At 42.0% G+C, this 23,957-nt stretch overlaps 2 protein-coding genes across 4 annotated transcripts; both read left to right on the plus strand.

Annotated features, from left to right (window-relative positions):
• Positions 1-2,348: 2,348 nt before the first annotated feature.
• LOC132486779 (HMG box transcription factor BBX-like) lies at positions 2,349-5,084 on the plus strand. 2 transcript variants are annotated; one of them, XM_060094369.1, is made up of 2 exons: positions 2,349-4,551; positions 4,642-5,084. In XM_060094369.1, exons 1-2 carry the CDS (start codon positions 2,349-2,351, stop codon positions 5,082-5,084), a joined length of 2,646 nt encoding a protein of 881 aa, XP_059950352.1. The 2 variants fall into 2 exon arrangements, with proteins under 2 accessions (XP_059950352.1, XP_059950348.1); XM_060094365.1 differs by having other exon boundaries at positions 2,349-5,084.
• A 15,819-nt stretch (positions 5,085-20,903) lies between these two features.
• LOC132486796 (HMG box transcription factor BBX-like) lies at positions 20,904-23,639 on the plus strand. 2 transcript variants are annotated; one of them, XM_060094376.1, is made up of 2 exons: positions 20,904-23,106; positions 23,197-23,639. In XM_060094376.1, the coding sequence occupies exons 1-2, from the start codon at positions 20,904-20,906 to the stop codon at positions 23,637-23,639; spliced, it is 2,646 nt and encodes an 881-aa protein (XP_059950359.1). The 2 variants fall into 2 exon arrangements, with proteins under 2 accessions (XP_059950359.1, XP_059950355.1); XM_060094372.1 differs by having other exon boundaries at positions 20,904-23,639.
• The last annotated feature ends 318 nt before the right edge of the window (positions 23,640-23,957 follow it).

Genomic DNA, 23,957 nt, shown 5'->3' on the forward strand with positions numbered 1-23,957 from the left:
TTGGGTTTTGTTCCTAAAGGAAGAGGGGTACAACCAGCAGTGTCTGCCAGACCCGTAGACTCCTAACCATGCATTCACTACGGGGCTGGCAGTCATGAAATTGGGGAATATTTGAGCTAGAAGGAATGTTAAGAGAGCATCTGATTTACTGATGCTTAACCAGAACTGAATATCAGAAAGGCACCTCATACTTGGGGCCCATCACAAACCCAGCAAATAAGCATTTCTGGGTGTCCCACCTGGCCACGTGTCTTTAAACAAGATCCCCTACCCCCCCCCCCATTTTTCTAGCTTTCTTCTCTGGTTAAGAAGCATTGACCAACTATTCATGTTTCAGATGTGACAACAGAGACCCACAAATGTTTAGTGAGTTTCTCAGGGGCTCAGTTAATTAGCAGAAGAGCCAAAACTAGAGCACAGACTCCCCGTTGCAGGTTCCTGCCCCCTCTCTGCACTCCCATGACTCCTGAGTTATGATCCATGGACACAGACAGCCAGAAGACTGGGCCAGTCATAGACATTGACCTTTCCTTTACACTTCTGTATTCCGTTTTTCATAAGTTCCTTTTTCTTCTGCTCTATTCCTCCTATATCTGAGGTCTACTTTCCAAGCTAAAGCAATTCCTCCATTTGAATACTGTTCACTAACAGAACTAGACCCAGCTGCCCAAGAATTCTCATCGAAGAACACCCTTGCTTCCCTTCGTGACCACCAGGTCGGTGCCAAGCACAATTTTGCATGAAAGTACAAAATGTATACACTTTCCTAAATGTGGTAAGACCCAGGAGTAAAACCCACCTTCATTAAAATTGCAGGGCTATTTTCATCTCCTTTCTGGCAGAAGCAGAGAATTGCAGGAGCCACAAAAATAAACTTAAGAGAGGCAGATTTAATTTCACATGTGTATTTAAAATCTGATAGACTCAGCTATGGGCAATGGAGAATCTAAATCTGAATGGGACTCAGCTCCTATGTCAGGGAGCTGATTGTCTCATGGAGGATTCAGTTGTATAACCAGAGCCGACCCAGTGAATGCGCTACCAGAGTTTTCAACTAAGGAGGATGGGGTCAGAACGGAAGCTCTTCCTTGGGGGTATTGCGGTGGGCTTCACGGAAGAGGTGGCCACCCTGATGCAGGTGATATTGACAGAGTAGGGTGGGTGGGGTGCATTCTAACTAAGAATACAGCTTAAGGAAAATTACCTGACCGAAAAAAATGAAATGTATAAGAGGAAAAATCAGCTATGGTTTGGAATGTACCTTAAGTCCAACAAGGAATTGAACAGAACTGATCATTGGCCAGAATCTTCTCAAGTCCTTCAGAGGTCAAAAGACGAACAAAGCATTTTAACAGGGAGTCTCTTAAACTTAAGAGATGGGTGCCTCTGACCTCAGCCTCCCACGTGAGAGCAAAGGCTCTCAAGCTCTAACTTGCACATAAGTCACGTAGAGATTTTATGAAAAAGTAGACTACTGTTCAGTAGGTCTGGGTGGGACCTGAGATTCTGCATTTCTAAGAAGCTTCCAGGTGACGACCATGGTCTAGAAGACGAGCCCAGCCACAGATGTGACGCTTGCAGGCCCCAGGGGGCCAAGCTCATCTGTGTGCAGCAGGGGAGGTGGGAGCTTGGCTACGTGGCTGGGCGTCCAGGTTCCGTCCCGTAAGCAAGGCCCTACAGGACACGGGGCAGACCCAGAGCTGGAGGGCAGGGCCTCAGCCTCCAGCACAGCGCAGTCTTGCCTCAGGTCCTAACGTGTCAGGAGTGGGTGGATTAAGGTTTAAGAAAATATTTTATATGTTTAGAAGAGTTGAGAGTCATTCTTATTTTTTTAGGGAAGAAATTGTATTTAATTAGATTAATTAATTCATCATTTTAAGTTGAAGTATAGTTGATTTACAATGTTGTGTTAGTTTTAGGTGTACAGCACAGTGATTCATATATATATATTCTTCTTCAGATTCTTTTCCATTATAGGTTATTACAAAATATTGAGTATAGTTCCCTGTGCTCTAGAGTAGGTCCTTAGTGGTTATGAGAGTCACTCTTTAAACAGCAGAATCTTGGAGTGTACAGTGAAGGGAGGCCGAGCGGCTCCGCGAGCTCCTCTCTCTCCACTTTCCCATAGAGAAGCCCTGACTGGCCGCTGAGGGCGAGCCACACACACGCCCTCGCGCCCGGCGAACCCGCGCGGTCAGTATCATAGGACACAGGCTTTGCCGCAGTTCATCTTCCTCCCTGTGTACTTTCCGTTTGCCTTCCTGGAATTCTGCTGCATCACAGAAGCTGGAAGTTCCGATGTTCCATTGAACTCACGATGGAAAGTCTTGACTTGACCGGTCAGAGTAATGAAAGGCAGTCATAGAAATAAAGATTATTCCGCAGAAGGAGAAGGAGCTGGAAAACGACCAAAACGAAAGTGCCTTCAGTGGCATCCATTGCTAGCAAAGAAACTTCTTGACTTTTCAGAAGAGGAAGAAGAGGAAGACCAAGAGGAGGATATTGATAAGGTTCAACTTCTTGGGGCCGCGGGTCTAGAGCAAGATGGTGAAACTGAAGATGATGAATCACCAGAACAGCGAGCCCGGAGACCAATGAATGCATTTCTCTTATTTTGCAAACGTCATCGCTCTCTTGTACGTCAGGAACACAGGAACAGGCTTGATAACCGAGGTGCTACCAAGATACTAGCTGATTGGTGGGCTGTTCTCGATCCAAAGGAAAAGCAGAAATACACAGACATGGCCAAGGAGTATAAACATGCATTTATGAAAGCAAATCCTGGCTACAAATGGTGTGCTACCACAAACAAGCCTGTGAAATCCCCAACATCCACTGTCAATCCACGGGAGAAACTGTGGGCCTTCCCATCTGACTCTTCAAGAGCCTTGCCAAGCCCCAAGAAAACAAAGCCTGAAGAAATGCCTCAGCTTAACTTTGGGCTGGCTGATCCTACTCAAATGGGAGGCCTGAGCATGCTGCTTTTAGCTGGAGAACATGTTCTTGGTACACCAGAGATATCCTCTGGCACTTGCAGGCCTGATGTTTCAGAATCCTCTGAATTGCGTCAGGAGTCACCATTATTTCAGTTTGCCGAGATATCTTCAGGTACCTCCCACCCTGATGTTCCGTCAAAACAATGTCAAGCATCAGCCTTGTTTCAGTTTGCAGAGATCTGTTCGAAGACTTCACAGTTGGGCGGTGCTGAACCTGTAAAACGCTGTGGAGAGTCTGCACTCTTTCAACTGGCAGAGATGTGCCTGGCATCAGAGGGGGTGAAAATGGAAGAATCAAAGCTAATAAAAGCCAAAGAATCAGATGGCGGAAGAATTCAAGAACTGGAGAAGGGCAAGGAAGAAAGAGAAATGAAAATGGAGAAAATAGATGAAGCCAGGTTCCAGAAAGAAGCAGAATTTGAAAAATCAGCTAAGGAAAATGTAAGAGATTCTAAGGAATTAAGAAATTTTGAGGAGCTGCGAATGGATGATATAATGGGTATAAAAATGGAAGCTCCTAAAGCAATTAAAAAGGAAGAATTAGAGGAAGATCAAAAATGTAGTCACTTCCCTGATTTTTCTTACTCTGGCAGTAGCAAGATAATAATAAGCGATGTTCCCAGTAGGAAGGATCACATGTGCCATCCTCATGGCATTAGGATCATCGAGATTCCCACAGCGTTAAGCAAACCAGAAAAGCTAAAAAAGGAAAAGAAGAAAACCAGAATGGATCGACAGGGAAATGATAAATCCACACCCAAGAAGACTTGCAAAAAGAGGCAGTCCTCGGAATCTGATATCGAGAGTGTCATGTACACCATTGAAGCTGTTGCAAAGGGAGACTGGGGCATCGAGAAGCTTGGAGATACCCCTCGCAAGCAGGTGCATACATCCTCGAGTGGCAAGGGAAGCATTTTGGATGCCAAGCCACCAAAGAAGAAAGTGAAATCAAGAGAGAAGAAAATGTCAAAGGAGAGATCCTCAGACACCACCCAAGAGTCAAGACCTCAAGATTTTATCAGTATTTCTGCCAGCAAGAACATTTCTGGTGAGGTCCCAGAGGGTATAAAAGCAGAACCTTTGACCCCTACGGAGGATGCATTACCACCCAGTCTATCGGGACAGGCCAAGCCTGAGGACAGTGAGTGTCACAGAAAAATAGAGACTTGTGGCTCCCGGAAATCTGAGAGGTCTTGCAAAGGTGCTCTTTATAAAACCCTGGTGTCTGAGGGTATGCTCACCTCTCTGCGAGCTAATGTTGGCAGAGGGAAACGAAGGTCAGGAAAAGGAAAGTCCTCTGATCATGAAGAGTGTTGGCATGAAGAAAGCTGGACATTTCACCAGAGTGGGACCAGTGGAAGCAAGAAGTTCAAGAAGACAAAGCCAAAGGAAGACTCTCTCCTTGGCTCAGCAAAGTTGGATGAAGAATTTGAAAAGAAATTCAACAGCCTCCCTCAGTATAGTCCTGTTACATTTGACCAGAAATGTGTACCTGTCCCAAGAAAAAAGAAGAAGACCGGACATATGTCCTCAGAACCGACCAAAACCAGCAAAGGTCCTTTCCAGTCTCAGAAAAAGAACTTATTCCACAAAATTGTCAGCAAATACAAGCACAAAAAGGAGAAGCCTAATGTTCCAGAAAAAGGAAGTGGGAATAAATGGTCAAACAAGCAACTCTTCTTGGCTGCCATTCACCCTACAGAAGCCATATTTTCAGAAGACAGAAACACCACAGAGCCTGCTTATAAGGTTACAAATGCCCCATCCATTCCCAACACTCCAGAGCCAACAAGGGCGCAAGAACCCTTGGTGGGCAGTCAAAAGAGAAAAGCAAGGAAAACCAAGATCACACACCTTGTCAGGACAGCAGATGGCCGGGTATCACCAGCAGGAGGTACTTTGGATGACAAACCAAAGGAACACCTGCAGAGGAGTCTTGTTAAGGTGACCGAGACAGGCTGCAATGACGCATGCTCACACAACCGAGAGGCCACGGAGACGCGGAGCAGCACCCCGGAGATGCCCGCCGTGTCTGCGTTCTTCAGCCTCGCTGTGCCGGCCGAAGTGGCTGCCATGGAACATGCATAGAAGTCAGAGATCAACTCCGCTCCCCCATGATGGACAGCCAAAAGAAATGCCCCCGACTCCTGTACTTATTTCTTGCGCTGACCAGTGAAGCGCCCTTTAATTGTAAAACATTGTGCTTTACCTACTACCCTAGCCTTGTCTTTATTGAGAGATGCTAGTGAGTCCATGTGGTGGCAGATAGAGACAGCAAACAAGTGCTTGTTGCCCTACACGGCCCAGATTCACTTGAAGCAGAAGTTGGCACCCTGGGCCAGTTTGTTCTTTCAGAACCCAGAGTCTTTGAGGGTGATGTTGTCTGTCTGATAATGAGCAGAAATGGGATGATCCTAGAGCTTTGCTTTCTATGGAAGGCTTTTGATGGTAATAGGTGGTAACTTGGTAAAAGGCTGCCTTTACTGTAGCTCATCCAGCATCTCTTTTGCCAACCAGAGAGTGTGAAACTAGTTTCATATATTACCTAGTTATTCTTTCAAAACAAAAACCAAAAGCAAAAAAACAAAAACTGACACACTGCACTAGTTATTATTAGATATTCTTAGTCTTTTTTGTACATGGAGGTTTATGTTCTAAGATGGTTTATATAATAGGCTATACCTACATTTACATTGTAGAATAATATTAAAAAGCCTCTTCCAGAGACTCCCAAACAGCACGGGCAGGCAGATGTACCGCTGTTAGCGGTGTATGCTCGGCCTTGTGGTCCATATATTCTGCACTTTTATATTTGCCACCAGAGTGGTAGTTTGCTGGCACAAAGAGAAAGAGAGAGAAGAAGAAAAATTACAGTTCTTACAAGCAGAATTTTTTTCTTAGCCTTGAGTGACCAAGAAGAATTTGCTTGGGTCCAATTGTGGCGAATATTTTCCCAGACAGGGGAAGAGTCCAGCAGATTACAGATTACTGATGTTTTCATGCCTTGAGGATTCTTTTATTTTTACACAAGGGTCTGAGTGACCAATGGATCGTTCATACAGACAAAAAAAGAAAAATAGTATTCAGAAGTGACCTTAGGATTACTTCACTATTCAGAACACATTGAAGACACACTCACTTTGTGTGGTCTTTGAGCTACAGCCCTTTTACATCCATCCCAGACAGACTGGACGGGTAGCAATTGCTATGCACAGCCTAATTGGCACTGCAGGTTTTTAGAGCCATTTTGAGTTTTTGTGGTTACGGAGGTATTGATGAGGGAGGTGTGCCTGACCAGAGTGGGACTCGCAGTTATAGATCCACCTGCAAGTTTCCTGTTTCCTTTTCATGTTTTGTTGCTTTTGAACATAAAACCAACCATACATATGCCAGTGCAACTGGATTAACTGGCTTAGAACATTCAACATATTGACTCCATCACCTGACGTTCACAGTATCTTGTTTCTTAGCAACAGATGCAAAGTGATAAATCAAAATTAGTCTTCGGCTACAGATTTTACAGGGTATTTGTTCCATAGCACAAAGTATTTCCCCACTCTTGCATCACAGCACAAACTACCAACTTTTAAGTATTGGATTCCAGCAATAATTTTTACTGGTTTTCAAACTGGCGGAATTTTGATAGTGTTAGTTCAAGTTTGAAACTTTTGAATTAGATCTCTAAATGGTGACAGTTTACAAGGTTTTATCTAGCTATCTTATTTATACTTGACTGAATTGTAATGATGATTTTTTTTCTCATTGTAATTTGACCTAATAGCCATACCAAAAAATGACTCTATTAGTACTGACTAGGTTTAGCTTTTCACGGTTGTAGATGTTACTTCAGTTTCGGTGCTGGAAAATATGTACAACATACTAACAGAATTGAAAAAGAACAGAGAGATTTGGGCTTTTTTTTTTTTCAAAGCAGGTAAAGAGGGCATCAGGGCATTGGAACGGTGTCCTCAAAAATGCATATTCCTTGTGGGCATGGAGGAAGAAGGAATTAGTAAGCAAGGTTAATCAGAGGCAGAAGCTTAGCCCCATTCACACAGAAATAAATCAGGTGAGCAACCCCAGATTTTAGCATGATATTTTTACTACGATGCTGTTGTATTAATATTTTCTAAATTTCGAAACACAAAGTGAATGTTTGAAAATTGCTGGGTCCCAGTGTTGGTGGCTGTTGGAGTTTCTGGACCACTTGCTAGCAGTGATTTAAAAATTATAATTAGCTAAAATCCAAAAAAAAAATAAAATCAACAACAAAAGTTGTTTGGTGCAGAACATGCACCTTGACAATGGCACTAACTTGTTATTCTCTAGAACATGTTAGAATAGGTCTATTTTTGCCAGTGCCCTCTCCTCCAGTCCTCTGATTACATTTCACTAGAGTTCCTTAACAGAGTGCTGTATATTCATGGGACCTTTCTTAAAAAGAAGCAAAACAAAAGATGACTTTTTTCTATGTGATTAATATATCTTACTTGATCTGCTTTTCCTAAACCTCAGTGGCTTTTCCCTTAGGCAGGGGTCGGGGTGGAGGGCGACCTACTGGATACGACTGTTTTCAGGTACTTTAGAAAAAAAAAAACCCACCTTTTTGTAGACATGCTTAATTTTTAAGTGGTTAGGCACTGAGAGTAGCAGAAATCCTGCAAAGTTCTATAGTCTTTTAGACACTCACCTTGTCATTTCTCTGAGTAATGTCTTGATTTCAAAAATAGTGCTTTTCTCATGCCCTGAATCCACTGGAGAGGGGTGTTGGTATTTTCAGGTAACAACATTTGTGAGCACAAATATTGCAGACCAACATGTAGTACCCTCCCCCATTTATCATTTTCATTTCACTTCTCTCATTCTTTTTTATTTTAGAAAATCATATTGCTATGGTGTGTACCTTAATCTGCCAGCAAACACCATCTACACTAACATTTGTCCCACAAGCATCCTCAAGAGAAAAAGTTGTTGCACCTTATATATATTTCAAGCAAACCAAAATATGATGCTCTTCTGCCTTTGTTTTATTCTAAATTGTTGTATCATATCTTTCTGAAACCATTCTGAATCTAGTTGAAATTCTCAATATTTATGCTTTTACCTTAATTTCTAGATTCAAACCTGTATATAAATCTTTGGAACAAAATTGTCCTAGCCCTTCTCTGTGTTGCTGGAAGTGGATGATTTAGTCTCAGATGGAGACACAGTACTGTTCCAGTTTTCTTTAGCCTTTTATTTATTTAGTTATTCTGGGTATTTTCCTATGTAATTTTGAAGTGTGTAGAGTATACTATAGTTACTGAAGCTGCAGCTCCAAGAAGCTGAGTGAAAGAGAGAAAATACTGTAAGACGCCCTTCTTAAGTGTTTATTTGTTTGGATAACTGTAATGAGGCCAGGAAAAGGCAAAAGGTCCCACAGCCACTTTGAAGACACAGGTTCTTATCCCCAAACTAGGTTAGGTCCCAGATTTTAGATGAAAATGGTGAATTCTTTAAAGCCCTCTTTTTTAAAAGGATATATCATACCATTGTAATTCTGACAGTCTTTTCCCCCCCGAAAATTTATTTATTTAATTCCGTCAGATGAGCTTTCTACCAGTGCCCCCTCAAAGCCATGCTCAACTCATTCCCACGTTATCACTGTTATTATAGTTCCTGCCATTCAAACTGCTGCCGAGAAAAAAAGTGATCGAACACTGTGAACAAAATGAAGCATCTGAACGGGTCTGGTTATTTAGAATCCAACTTGTGTAATCCCTGTCACTCTCTTATCAAGTCAGATGCTACTCTGCCTGAGTCATAGAAAATTTTGTTTGCACTCTGTAGTCCTTGGCTCATCCTCTGGAAATGTTTGCACCTATGTAAAATCTCAAGCAGATTATAAATCGATACAGCACTAGGAGTAAGCTGAAAACTGAATGACATGTTTTGTTTATACAGTTCCGGGGGAGGGATGGGGAATATCAAGTAGCTCTGTTCCAAGTTTGGCATTTGGCATTAATGTGAAGCAGTGGGACCATGCTGCCTGTTAAACTACTGTATGAATCCTAAGTGGTCTGGAGACCAGCAGCTGGAGGCTGGAGGCCAGCATCCATACAGCAAAGGGGAAGCATCGCCGCTTCTTGGGGGAAAAGGAAGGAAGTCGTGCAAGGCCTGGAGTCATCATTTGTAAAGGGGAAGTCGGGGTGTACGTGATGCTGTGAGAAGGTTCACCTTTGATTGCACTGCTTCACAGAGCCCTCAGATAAGGCCAGTCCTAATGGGCTACCTCGGCTTTCACGGTTAATTCCAGTAAGTCCTGTTTGAAAGGTTTGTCTTTTTTTGCTTCTACCGTCAGGGCCACTGTTTTCCACTGCAGTGTTTTGACTTCCCAAACCACCTTCTCCAGAGAGAACAATGTATTGCTGAAAATGGGCAGTAGAAGCAAATGCTCTTATTACATTTGACCTATAAAGTATTCAGAGTGACTGTTAGGTGGGAATTAAAATTTAGCTTTCCCCACATAGGATCTTGTTTTGCACCTTATAAAGAGTGTACTAATTGTTAATTAGGGGTTGCTTTTATTTAGACAAGCATTCCCAAAGAATTAGATTTGGATTTTGTGTTTCTTTGAGTTTGGGGATTTTTAATTTTACAGTTATCTTATTTAGATTGACTAACCTCATACTTACAATAAAAAAAGAAACAGTGGTTCAGTTCATCTTACCAGATATGTCTGGTGATGTATTCAGAGTCTGATGGACTGCTTTGCTTTTATATAGTTTGGAAGTGATAGTGAAGTTTATTATACCCCATATTAAATGACCTTGTCCTTTTCACTGGGGACATTATCTTACATTTTAGAAACAGAAGCAGCAAAAGAGTGAACAAGACAAGTACATTTGATTCCCCTCATACACGTCCATCTGTTTGTGCTACGCTTTCCTTAAAAATATCAATATACATTTTCTTCACACATACAAAAAGTTTCCTCTCCTGGCCAAATTTTATTTGTGGTGGTATGATTTATAATAATAACAGAAAAGAGGAAACCTTGTACTTAGAAGTTCGGTGGCCACTGTTTCCTTGTTGCAGTCAGTGGTCAAAATTGATCCTGCCCTGAAGTTGATCTTTTTTATTTATTTATTTATTTATTTATTTATTTATTTATTTATTAGTTTCTGCTTAATAACAAAGTGAATCAGTCATACATATACATCTGTTCCCACATCCCTTCCCTCATGCATCTCCCTCCCTCCCACCCTCCCCATCCCACCCCTCCAGGCGGTCACAAAGCACCGAGCTGATCTCCCTGTGCTCTGCGGCTGCTTCCCACTATCTATCTACCTTACGTTTGGTAGTGTATATATGTCCATGCCTCTCTTTCGCTTTGTCACAGCTTACCCTTCCCCCTCCCCATATCCTCAAGTCCATTCTCAAGTTAGGTCTGTGTCTTTATGCCCGTTTTACCCCTAGGTTCTTCATGACATTTTAAAAAAAAATTCCATATATATGTGTTAGCATACGGTATTTGTCTGTCTCTTTCTGACTTACTTCACTCTGTATGACAGACTCTAGGTCTATCCACCTCATTACAAATAGCTCAGTTTCGTTTCTTTTTATGGCTGAGTAATATTCCATTGTATATATGTGCCACATCTTCTTTATCCATTCATCGGATGATGGACACTTAGGTTGTTTCTATCTCCGGGCTATTGTGAATAGAGCTGCAATGAACATTTTGGTACATGGTCTCTTTTTGAATTATGGTTTTCTCAGGGTATATGCCTCGTAGTGGGATTGCTGGGTCATATGGTAGTTCTATTTTTAGTTTTTTAAGGAACCTCCATACTGTTCTCCATAGTGGCTGTACCAATTCACATTCCCACCAGCGGTGCAACAGGGTTCCCTTTCTCCACACCCTCTCCAGCATTTATTGTTTCTAGATTTCTTGATGATGGCGATTCTGACTGGTGTGAGATGATATCTCATTGTAGTTTTGATTTGCATTTCTCTAATGATTAATGATGTTGAGCATCCTTTCATGTGTTTGTTGGCAGTCTGTATATCTTCTTTGGAGAAATGCCTATTCTGCCCATTTTTGGATTGGGTTGTTTGTTTTTTTGCTATTGAGCTGCATGAGCTGCTTATAAATTTTGGAGATTAATCCTTTGTCAGTTGCTTCATTTGCAAATATTTTCTCCCATGCTGAGGGTTGTGTTTTGGTCTTGTTTATGGTTTCCTTTGCTGTGCAAAAGCTTTGAAGTTTCATGAGGTCCCATTTGTTTATCTTTGTTTTTATTTCCATTTCTCTAGGAGGTGGGTCCAAAAGGATCTTGCTGTGATTTATGTCATAGAGTGTTCTGCCTATGTTTTCCTCTAAGAGTTTGATAGTTTCTGGCCTTACATTTAGGTCTTTAATCCATTTTGAGCTTATTTTTGTGTATGGTGTTAGGGAATGATCTAATCTCATACTTTTACATGTCCCTGTCCAGTTTTCCCAGCACCACTTATTGAAGAGGCTGTCCTTTCTCCACTGTACATTCCTGCCTCCTTTATCAAAGATAAGTTGACCATATGTGCATGGGTTGATCTCTGGGCTTTCTATCCCATTCCATTGATCTATCTTTCTGTTTCTGTGCCAGTACCACACTGTCTTGATTACTGTAGCTTTGTAGTATAGTCTGAAGTCAGGGAGCCTGATTCCTCCGGCTCCGTTTTTCGTTCTCAAGATTGCTTTGGCTATTCGGGGTCTTTTTTTTTTCCAAACAAATTTTGAAATTTTTTGTTCTAGTTCTGTGAAAAATGCCACTGGTAGTTTGATAGGGATTGCATTGAATCTGTAGATTGCTTTGGGTAGTAGAGTCATTTTCACAATATTGATTCTTCCAATCCAGAAGCATGGTATATCTCTCCATCTATTTGTATCATCTTTAATCTCTTTCATCAGTGTCTTATAATTTTCTGCATACAGGTCTTTTGTCTCCTTAGGTAGGTTTATTCCTAGATATTTTATTCTTTTTGTTGCAATGGTAAATGGGAGTGTTTTCTTGATTTCATTTTCAGATGTTTCATCATTAGTGTACAGGAATGCCAGAGATTCCTGTGCATTAATTTTGTATCCTGCTACTTTACCAAATTCATTGATTAGCTCTAGTAGTTTTCTGGTAGCATCTTTAGGATTCTCTATGTATAGTATCATGTCATCTGCAAACAGTGACAGCTTTACTTCTTCTTTTCCGATTTGGATTCCTTTTATTTCCTTTTCTTCTCTGATTGCTGTGGCTAAAACTTCCAAAACTAGGTTGAATAAGAGTGGTGAGAGTGGGCAACCTTGTCTTGTTCTTGATCTTTGTGGAAATGGTTTCAGTTTTCCACCATTGAGGACAATGTTGGCTGTGGGTTTGTCATATATGGCCTTGATTAGGTTGAGGAAAGTTCCCTCTATGCCTACTTTCTGCAGTGTTTTTATCATAAATGGGTGTTGAATTTTGTCAAAAGCTTTCTCTGCATCTATTGAGAGGATCCTATGGTTTTTCTCCTTCAATTTGTTAATATGGTGTATCACATTGATTGATTTGCGTATATTGAGTAATCCTTGCATTCCTGGAATAAACCCCACTTGATCATGGTGTATGATCCTTTTAATGTGCTGTTGGATTCTGTTAGCTAGTCTTATGTTGAGGCTTTTTGCATCTATGTTCATCAGTGATATAGGCCTGTAGTTTTCTTTCTTTGGGACATCCTTGCCTGGTTTTGGTATCAAGGTGATGGTGACCTCGTAGAATGAGTTTGGGAGTGTTCCTTCCTCTGAAATTGTTTGGAAGAGTTTGAGAAGGATGGGTGTTAGCTCTTCTCTAAATGTTTGATCGAATTCGCCTGTGAAGCCATCTGGTCCTGGGCTTTTGTTTGTTGGAAGATTTTTAATCACAGTTTCAATTTCAGGGCTTGTGATTGGTCTATTCATATTTTCTATTTCTTCCTGATTCAGTCTTGGCAGGTTGTGCATTTCTAAGAATTTGTCCATTTCTTCCAGGTTGTCCATTTTATTGGCATAGAGTTGCTTGTAGTAATCTCTCATGATCTTTTGTATTTCTGCAGCGTGAGTTGTTACTTCTCCTTTTTCATTTCTAATTCTATTGATTTGAGTCTTCTCCCTTTTTTTCTTGATGAGTCTGGCTAATGGTCTGTCAATTCCTTAAGTTGATCTTTATGCACAGAATTAGTTACTGTGAACATTACTACTCTTTCCAGAGATTTTCTAATAACTTGGGCCAGAACTGGTTACCGAGGAGCAAGGACCTAATTCCATGCCTCCACACCCTCCCACTGCACCGCACCACACGTCTTACCTCACAAGCTCTAACCTAAATCACAGAGGCACGCGTTTCGTGGACTAACCATCACATCCCCTGGCGGCCTCAGGGGAGTGCTCACGTCCACTGACACCTCCCTTTAGTGCGTCAGCTCGTAGCGGCAGAACTGGGGTGGGGGAGGTTTGTGATCTGGAGCTCAGCACATGCTCGGCAACATGTTTCTCATTTCCTTAGCATTCATGGCTTGCTCTCAGGAATCTGTCGAAAAGGAATAAAAACCACCTGAGTGTCCACATTACCAGATTATGAACTTTTCCCATAGGTTTGAATTGCTTACTTACCTATTATAAATTAACCACAGCTTCATTTGGCCACCAGGTCTTAAGTCTGTTGACAGTTTTCAGCATGACCGAATTGCTCATTTTTCTTGCTTTCAGAAATTGGCTTGGTTGTCTTTAGAGTTGGTGTAAACGTGCCATGTAATAAATGATTTCCACTTAATGGTACAACAGAATTATTGGTTTCTTAGATGTTTGTGTAGTAAAAGTCAATATACACGTTTATATAATTTCTTTCCTCAAAATCTTATACTTAATTTAATTTCTAAAAATTGCACATGTAAGTCATGTGTATAACATGCTAAAGTACTTTAACTGTGATCTTAAAACTGAATAAAAAATATTTAATAGAAAATCAGAATATTGGGCTTCCCTGGTGGCGCAGTGTTTGAGAGTCCACCTGCCGATGCAGGGGACGCGGGTTCGTGCCCCGGTCCGGGAAGATCCTACATGCCGCGGAGTGGCTGGGCCCGTGAGCCATGGCTGCTGAGCCTACGCGTCCGGAGCCCGTGCTCCACAACGGGAGAGGCCACAGCAGTGAGAGGCCCGCGTACCGCAAAAAAATAAAAAATAAAAAAAAACTCAGAATATTTTAGTATTGCAAGAGTTCTGCAGCTCTTAATAGTTTGTAAATCCACTATCTCATTTGTAATTAACATTCTCAATTCTCTTACTCTATGCCTTTTTATAAGGGAATAGTTAAGACAACTTTCTTTGTTGAAAAGGGTATAAGGTATGACAAAGCCCTGAGATATTTCAGGAAATTGTATTTATTGAGAAACTGACCAAGAACCCACATTTTTCCCTGTTACTGTAAGAAGTCTCCAGAGAAAGATTTTCAAAGACTGTCAGTTCAGTATTCACTGGAAGAAGTCTGGCTATTTTGATCCCTAACTGAATTTACATAGATCATCTACATTTGAACATTCAGAGGTACTTAAGAACATTGCTTTTGTTCTGGACCATATGATGTATTTTAAAATTTAAAGTTGAAACATAACATATAGTGCTTCTTTGCAAATATGAGTCCAAATAAGAACAGAAATCAGTCACTGTAGAAAAACATGTAGCCCAACAGAAATCTTGACTGGGCAAGGAAGCTTCACCTACTTCACCTAGGGACGAACCCGCGTCCCCTGCATCGGCAGGCGGACTCTCAACCACTGCGCCACCAGGGAAGCCCTGAAAGGAATTTTTTATCCAAAGTTTATAATGAGTGTCTACAAATCAGTGAGAAAATTACAAATGCCCAGTTTAAAACTGGGCAAAAGATAAAGACAAGTTATTCACAGAGCAAACTGTATAAATAATAAATCAACACATAAAAAATGTTCAACCTCACTAGAAATCAGGGAAAAGCCAATTTAAACATGAGATCGTATTTTTAACTTCAAATTGGGGGGGAAAACCGAAAGAGGGAGTGTTGAGGAAGGATTTGGGAACCAGTTCTTTACATATAGTACTGATAAGGTTGTAAATTTCAGGGAAATTTGTGAAGGAACATTTCAAAAGTTTATACATCCAGCAGTTCTACTTCTATAAATCTTTCCTAGAGATATGTGTACCTGTGTGAAAATTTATATTTACAAAAAAATATTTTCTGCTGCGTTGTTGGCAATGACAAAAAATTAGAAGGAACCCAAATTCCCATCAATATGAGTGGTTAAATAACAGTAGAGCCATACTCTAGAATGCTCAGCTTCCAGTAACCAGAATAAGCTCGACCAATGTGCACTGATGTGAAAAATTTCCAAGATACATCTTAACCCCCTTGGTAGTATTCTTTTATTTTTTTTTTAATTTAATTTATTTATTTTGGGCTGTGTTGGGTCTTCGTTTCTGTGCGTGGCTTCCTCTAGTTGCGGCGAGCGGGGGCCTCTCTTCATCACGGTGCGCGGGCCTCTCACTGTCGCGGCCTCTCTTGTTGTGGAACACAAGCTCCAGACGCGCAGGCTCAGTAGTTGTGGCCCACGGGCCTAGTTGCTCCACGGCATGTGGGATCTTCCCAGACCAGGGCTCGAACCCGTGTCCCCTGCATTGGCAGGCGGATTCTCAACCACTGTGCCACCAGGGAAGCCCCGGTAGTATTCTTCATATCTTAACATGTGCATACCTATGACACATAAATTCCATGTCTAATTTTCTGTCCTACAAACCTACGAAAAGCTACAGACTTCTGATCAATATCCCCCAAACTATTGTCAATTGTAAGAAGTATGTCCAAAAGAAAAAAAAAGAATCAGAAATCTGTTCAAAACCAGCAGATTTTAAAGAACTTATTATCCCCTCACCCACCTCTGTTCTGCTATAGCAACACTGGAAGACTGCAACTAGGAAAGAGAGCAAGCCGAACTCCCACCTCAAATCTTGTCTCTCAACTACAGGGTATGATGAAGTCATTTAAAAAATATATTTAAAGGAGACTGAACCCTTAGGTGAAAGACCCCAATAAGTTATTTCCCTAAAATAGACAGTAAATAAAGACTTTGGAATGCGTTGCAGTGGAAAGATGTGAAATCTCTTTCTTTGGGTCTTCTTAAAATTATCACATTCCCACATATGTCTGCAGTGTTTTAAATATTTTCCATTTATGTAGTAAACATTGAAAGACAGAAAGACAGAGGTTATTTCCAGCTAGATGTTATCCTTTCCCCCCAATGGAACTATGCTTTCCTTTCTAGACACACGAGCTCTCCTTTTTCGAGTCTGAGATTGGAAGTTCTCATGGTTGAATTGTTAACACATTTATCTTTATTTGGGTTGAGTTTGATCCAGCTACTCTGAAGACTATGGTTTCTTCACTAAAAATTGCTTCCATTGTAGATTTATCACCTGGTTGGCAAACGCTGGATAACTTCAGGCACAAGAACATTACTCTGAACCTGGGTGTGGTCAGTGAGATAGAAACCAACATTATTTTTTCCTTCATGATATGAAATATACTCTAACTTTACTCCCAGGGCTTTGTCCAAAAAGCTCATAAAACATAAATTGACTCTGCCCTTCAGACTCCCATGTTCTCCTCCAGTCTACACAGCAAAGTCTAAGTTCAATTACACCAAGACTGATGCCAAATTTCAAAAAACGAGAGCACCCTCCATTTCTGCTAGTGCCAGGTGTGTTGTTCCAGGTGCACAGAAGTATCTTAAAAAGTCTTAGTAAATCTCATTCTACAATAAATAATTACTCAACAAGTTCTCTCTGGACCAGGGTATACTAAGCCAGTGTCTGCTTTCTATTGCAGGCGAAGAAGTTTGTGGTCTTTCATGGAGCTTCCATTTACCAACCTGGAAATGGCATTCATTTTATTGGCTTTTGTTATCTTTTCCCTCTTTACTCTGGCTTCCATCTACACTGACCCGGATGAGAGGAATGAAGGTAAACAGAGAGAGCTCTTCATAAGAGTCCCCATTTCCTTTCCCCACCCAATCATCTTTCTTTGATTTGGTTTAGTTTCTATTCTGTATGTGAGAATGAGTTTGTTTTGGGGTGTGCTGTGTGTGTGTGTGTGTATGAGAGAAGGGAGACAGAGAGACAGAGAAAGAGAGTTTTATTAAATGGCCTGAAATATCTACTGTGGCATTTTACCATTATTTATTAAGAGAGGTTTGGAAATGGAAACGATTATTCACATGACTTTTAATCCCAGAATTTTGCAGGTCTTATGCCCTGAATTTTATATCTATATCTATATCTATATCTATATCTCTCTATATATGTATATGTATATATATAATTTTTCTTTCACCATCCTCCCATCCCTGCCCCTCATCCCTGTCCCCCATCAGAAACTTAAAATGTGCAAAAAGCACAATATCTTTCAAAGTCATTAAAGGTAATTTTCACAGGCTAAATGCAAGTTCACAAGAAACAAATTCCATTATCGTATACATATATGGTGTGTGGAGGTGTGCGCTTTTGTTCAACTATAAATAAGAAGGAAAAGAATTAAAGGTTTTTTCCTAATGAGCTCTTGTCAAAGCCCAAACTTTCAAAAAAAATGTAGAAGCGTTTAAAAAACTCAACACCACATGTTTGCTTATTGCCAGTCATAACAATTATTAGCAATAATATGTAATTTAAATGGCAGTTCTTGGTATTTCACTGTAGTTCAGGTCCTACCAAATTTCACACAAAATTAATGGTGACTGACCATTTTTGAGGGCAAAAATTATATATATATATATATATATATATATAAATATATATATATATATATATATTTATATATATATATATGGCATATGGTAAGGAAATAATATATGTTTGTAGAGAATAAGATAAAATCATAAAAAGAAAACTGTGCTTCCTAAAATTGTGATACCTCTCCATGAATTTTTGTCTGTGAAAGAAGTGCTCTCTGTAAAAGACAATAGTATTCTCTGTCTTATAAACATACTACACTTACAGAAGTAGAAAACAAGAAGCCACAGTAAACAGACATTTAATTTCTGCTGACATGAAGATTGGGAAGCGTAACTGGAGTCCGTAAAGTCTTTTCCATGCTCCATATTGTTTTAGTTTAAAATGGGTTTGGCTGAAAGAAAGAGTAAGAGCAAAATTGCAGTTACTTTAACTAGATGATAATGTCTTTCTCTCACACATAAAGGAAGCCTGGGGGTAGAAGTTCCCTCCTGACACGACTCCCTGGTATCCTGGACCCAGGCCACACTGTCTTGGTTCCCTCCCATCTCCTATGGCAGCTCCCATGTCCGGCACTGACCCAGCTGGCCCATCTTCCACTATCATCTATGCATGCCTGTCAGCAAGAAGAAGCAAGAGGGCACACCTCTGTCTTTTAAGAGCGCTCCCAGAACCTACACTCACCACTTCCCTTTGGCCAGAATTTAGTCCACGGACATCCCGAAAGGAAAGCTGGGAAATGTCATAGTTATTCTGGGAGGCGTGTGTGGAGCAAAAACTTTGGGTTTTGTTCCTAAAGGAAGAGGGGTACAACCAGCAGTGTCTGCCAGACCCGTAGACTCCTAACCATGCATTCACTACGGGGCTGGCAGTCATGAAATTGGGGAATATTTGAGCTAGAAGGAATGTTAAGAGAGCATCTGATTTACTGATGCTTAACCAGAACTGAATATCAGAAAGGCACCTCATACTTGGGGCCCATCACAAACCCAGCAAATAAGCATTTCTGGGTGTCCCACCTGGCCACGTGTCTTTAAACAAGATCCCCTACCCCCCCCCCCATTTTTCTAGCTTTCTTCTCTGGTTAAGAAGCATTGACCAACTATTCATGTTTCAGATGTGACAACAGAGACCCACAAATGTTTAGTGAGTTTCTCAGGGGCTCAGTTAATTAGCAGAAGAGCCAAAACTAGAGCACAGACTCCCCGTTGCAGGTTCCTGCCCCCTCTCTGCACTCCCATGACTCCTGAGTTATGATCCATGGACACAGACAGCCAGAAGACTGGGCCAGTCATAGACATTGACCTTTCCTTTACACTTCTGTATTCCGTTTTTCATAAGTTCCTTTTTCTTCTGCTCTATTCCTCCTATATCTGAGGTCTACTTTCCAAGCTAAAGCAATTCCTCCATTTGAATACTGTTCACTAACAGAACTAGACCCAGCTGCCCAAGAATTCTCATCGAAGAACACCCTTGCTTCCCTTCGTGACCACCAGGTCGGTGCCAAGCACAATTTTGCATGAAAGTACAAAATGTATACACTTTCCTAAATGTGGTAAGACCCAGGAGTAAAACCCACCTTCATTAAAATTGCAGGGCTATTTTCATCTCCTTTCTGGCAGAAGCAGAGAATTGCAGGAGCCACAAAAATAAACTTAAGAGAGGCAGATTTAATTTCACATGTGTATTTAAAATCTGATAGACTCAGCTATGGGCAATGGAGAATCTAAATCTGAATGGGACTCAGCTCCTATGTCAGGGAGCTGATTGTCTCATGGAGGATTCAGTTGTATAACCAGAGCCGACCCAGTGAATGCGCTACCAGAGTTTTCAACTAAGGAGGATGGGGTCAGAACGGAAGCTCTTCCTTGGGGGTATTGCGGTGGGCTTCACGGAAGAGGTGGCCACCCTGATGCAGGTGATATTGACAGAGTAGGGTGGGTGGGGTGCATTCTAACTAAGAATACAGCTTAAGGAAAATTACCTGACCGAAAAAAATGAAATGTATAAGAGGAAAAATCAGCTATGGTTTGGAATGTACCTTAAGTCCAACAAGGAATTGAACAGAACTGATCATTGGCCAGAATCTTCTCAAGTCCTTCAGAGGTCAAAAGACGAACAAAGCATTTTAACAGGGAGTCTCTTAAACTTAAGAGATGGGTGCCTCTGACCTCAGCCTCCCACGTGAGAGCAAAGGCTCTCAAGCTCTAACTTGCACATAAGTCACGTAGAGATTTTATGAAAAAGTAGACTACTGTTCAGTAGGTCTGGGTGGGACCTGAGATTCTGCATTTCTAAGAAGCTTCCAGGTGACGACCATGGTCTAGAAGACGAGCCCAGCCACAGATGTGACGCTTGCAGGCCCCAGGGGGCCAAGCTCATCTGTGTGCAGCAGGGGAGGTGGGAGCTTGGCTACGTGGCTGGGCGTCCAGGTTCCGTCCCGTAAGCAAGGCCCTACAGGACACGGGGCAGACCCAGAGCTGGAGGGCAGGGCCTCAGCCTCCAGCACAGCGCAGTCTTGCCTCAGGTCCTAACGTGTCAGGAGTGGGTGGATTAAGGTTTAAGAAAATATTTTATATGTTTAGAAGAGTTGAGAGTCATTCTTATTTTTTTAGGGAAGAAATTGTATTTAATTAGATTAATTAATTCATCATTTTAAGTTGAAGTATAGTTGATTTACAATGTTGTGTTAGTTTTAGGTGTACAGCACAGTGATTCATATATATATATTCTTCTTCAGATTCTTTTCCATTATAGGTTATTACAAAATATTGAGTATAGTTCCCTGTGCTCTAGAGTAGGTCCTTAGTGGTTATGAGAGTCACTCTTTAAACAGCAGAATCTTGGAGTGTACAGTGAAGGGAGGCCGAGCGGCTCCGCGAGCTCCTCTCTCTCCACTTTCCCATAGAGAAGCCCTGACTGGCCGCTGAGGGCGAGCCACACACACGCCCTCGCGCCCGGCGAACCCGCGCGGTCAGTATCATAGGACACAGGCTTTGCCGCAGTTCATCTTCCTCCCTGTGTACTTTCCGTTTGCCTTCCTGGAATTCTGCTGCATCACAGAAGCTGGAAGTTCCGATGTTCCATTGAACTCACGATGGAAAGTCTTGACTTGACCGGTCAGAGTAATGAAAGGCAGTCATAGAAATAAAGATTATTCCGCAGAAGGAGAAGGAGCTGGAAAACGACCAAAACGAAAGTGCCTTCAGTGGCATCCATTGCTAGCAAAGAAACTTCTTGACTTTTCAGAAGAGGAAGAAGAGGAAGACCAAGAGGAGGATATTGATAAGGTTCAACTTCTTGGGGCCGCGGGTCTAGAGCAAGATGGTGAAACTGAAGATGATGAATCACCAGAACAGCGAGCCCGGAGACCAATGAATGCATTTCTCTTATTTTGCAAACGTCATCGCTCTCTTGTACGTCAGGAACACAGGAACAGGCTTGATAACCGAGGTGCTACCAAGATACTAGCTGATTGGTGGGCTGTTCTCGATCCAAAGGAAAAGCAGAAATACACAGACATGGCCAAGGAGTATAAACATGCATTTATGAAAGCAAATCCTGGCTACAAATGGTGTGCTACCACAAACAAGCCTGTGAAATCCCCAACATCCACTGTCAATCCACGGGAGAAACTGTGGGCCTTCCCATCTGACTCTTCAAGAGCCTTGCCAAGCCCCAAGAAAACAAAGCCTGAAGAAATGCCTCAGCTTAACTTTGGGCTGGCTGATCCTACTCAAATGGGAGGCCTGAGCATGCTGCTTTTAGCTGGAGAACATGTTCTTGGTACACCAGAGATATCCTCTGGCACTTGCAGGCCTGATGTTTCAGAATCCTCTGAATTGCGTCAGGAGTCACCATTATTTCAGTTTGCCGAGATATCTTCAGGTACCTCCCACCCTGATGTTCCGTCAAAACAATGTCAAGCATCAGCCTTGTTTCAGTTTGCAGAGATCTGTTCGAAGACTTCACAGTTGGGCGGTGCTGAACCTGTAAAACGCTGTGGAGAGTCTGCACTCTTTCAACTGGCAGAGATGTGCCTGGCATCAGAGGGGGTGAAAATGGAAGAATCAAAGCTAATAAAAGCCAAAGAATCAGATGGCGGAAGAATTCAAGAACTGGAGAAGGGCAAGGAAGAAAGAGAAATGAAAATGGAGAAAATAGATGAAGCCAGGTTCCAGAAAGAAGCAGAATTTGAAAAATCAGCTAAGGAAAATGTAAGAGATTCTAAGGAATTAAGAAATTTTGAGGAGCTGCGAATGGATGATATAATGGGTATAAAAATGGAAGCTCCTAAAGCAATTAAAAAGGAAGAATTAGAGGAAGATCAAAAATGTAGTCACTTCCCTGATTTTTCTTACTCTGGCAGTAGCAAGATAATAATAAGCGATGTTCCCAGTAGGAAGGATCACATGTGCCATCCTCATGGCATTAGGATCATCGAGATTCCCACAGCGTTAAGCAAACCAGAAAAGCTAAAAAAGGAAAAGAAGAAAACCAGAATGGATCGACAGGGAAATGATAAATCCACACCCAAGAAGACTTGCAAAAAGAGGCAGTCCTCGGAATCTGATATCGAGAGTGTCATGTACACCATTGAAGCTGTTGCAAAGGGAGACTGGGGCATCGAGAAGCTTGGAGATACCCCTCGCAAGCAGGTGCATACATCCTCGAGTGGCAAGGGAAGCATTTTGGATGCCAAGCCACCAAAGAAGAAAGTGAAATCAAGAGAGAAGAAAATGTCAAAGGAGAGATCCTCAGACACCACCCAAGAGTCAAGACCTCAAGATTTTATCAGTATTTCTGCCAGCAAGAACATTTCTGGTGAGGTCCCAGAGGGTATAAAAGCAGAACCTTTGACCCCTACGGAGGATGCATTACCACCCAGTCTATCGGGACAGGCCAAGCCTGAGGACAGTGAGTGTCACAGAAAAATAGAGACTTGTGGCTCCCGGAAATCTGAGAGGTCTTGCAAAGGTGCTCTTTATAAAACCCTGGTGTCTGAGGGTATGCTCACCTCTCTGCGAGCTAATGTTGGCAGAGGGAAACGAAGGTCAGGAAAAGGAAAGTCCTCTGATCATGAAGAGTGTTGGCATGAAGAAAGCTGGACATTTCACCAGAGTGGGACCAGTGGAAGCAAGAAGTTCAAGAAGACAAAGCCAAAGGAAGACTCTCTCCTTGGCTCAGCAAAGTTGGATGAAGAATTTGAAAAGAAATTCAACAGCCTCCCTCAGTATAGTCCTGTTACATTTGACCAGAAATGTGTACCTGTCCCAAGAAAAAAGAAGAAGACCGGACATATGTCCTCAGAACCGACCAAAACCAGCAAAGGTCCTTTCCAGTCTCAGAAAAAGAACTTATTCCACAAAATTGTCAGCAAATACAAGCACAAAAAGGAGAAGCCTAATGTTCCAGAAAAAGGAAGTGGGAATAAATGGTCAAACAAGCAACTCTTCTTGGCTGCCATTCACCCTACAGAAGCCATATTTTCAGAAGACAGAAACACCACAGAGCCTGCTTATAAGGTTACAAATGCCCCATCCATTCCCAACACTCCAGAGCCAACAAGGGCGCAAGAACCCTTGGTGGGCAGTCAAAAGAGAAAAGCAAGGAAAACCAAGATCACACACCTTGTCAGGACAGCAGATGGCCGGGTATCACCAGCAGGAGGTACTTTGGATGACAAACCAAAGGAACACCTGCAGAGGAGTCTTGTTAAGGTGACCGAGACAGGCTGCAATGACGCATGCTCACACAACCGAGAGGCCACGGAGACGCGGAGCAGCACCCCGGAGATGCCCGCCGTGTCTGCGTTCTTCAGCCTCGCTGTGCCGGCCGAAGTGGCTGCCATGGAACATGCATAGAAGTCAGAGATCAACTCCGCTCCCCCATGATGGACAGCCAAAAGAAATGCCCCCGACTCCTGTACTTATTTCTTGCGCTGACCAGTGAAGCGCCCTTTAATTGTAAAACATTGTGCTTTACCTACTACCCTAGCCTTGTCTTTATTGAGAGATGCTAGTGAGTCCATGTGGTGGCAGATAGAGACAGCAAACAAGTGCTTGTTGCCCTACACGGCCCAGATTCACTTGAAGCAGAAGTTGGCACCCTGGGCCAGTTTGTTCTTTCAGAACCCAGAGTCTTTGAGGGTGATGTTGTCTGTCTGATAATGAGCAGAAATG

The sequence above is a fragment of the Mesoplodon densirostris genome, chromosome 1 (assembly GCF_025265405.1).
Source record: "Mesoplodon densirostris isolate mMesDen1 chromosome 1, mMesDen1 primary haplotype, whole genome shotgun sequence".
NCBI classification, from domain to species: domain Eukaryota; kingdom Metazoa; phylum Chordata; class Mammalia; order Artiodactyla; family Ziphiidae; genus Mesoplodon; species Mesoplodon densirostris.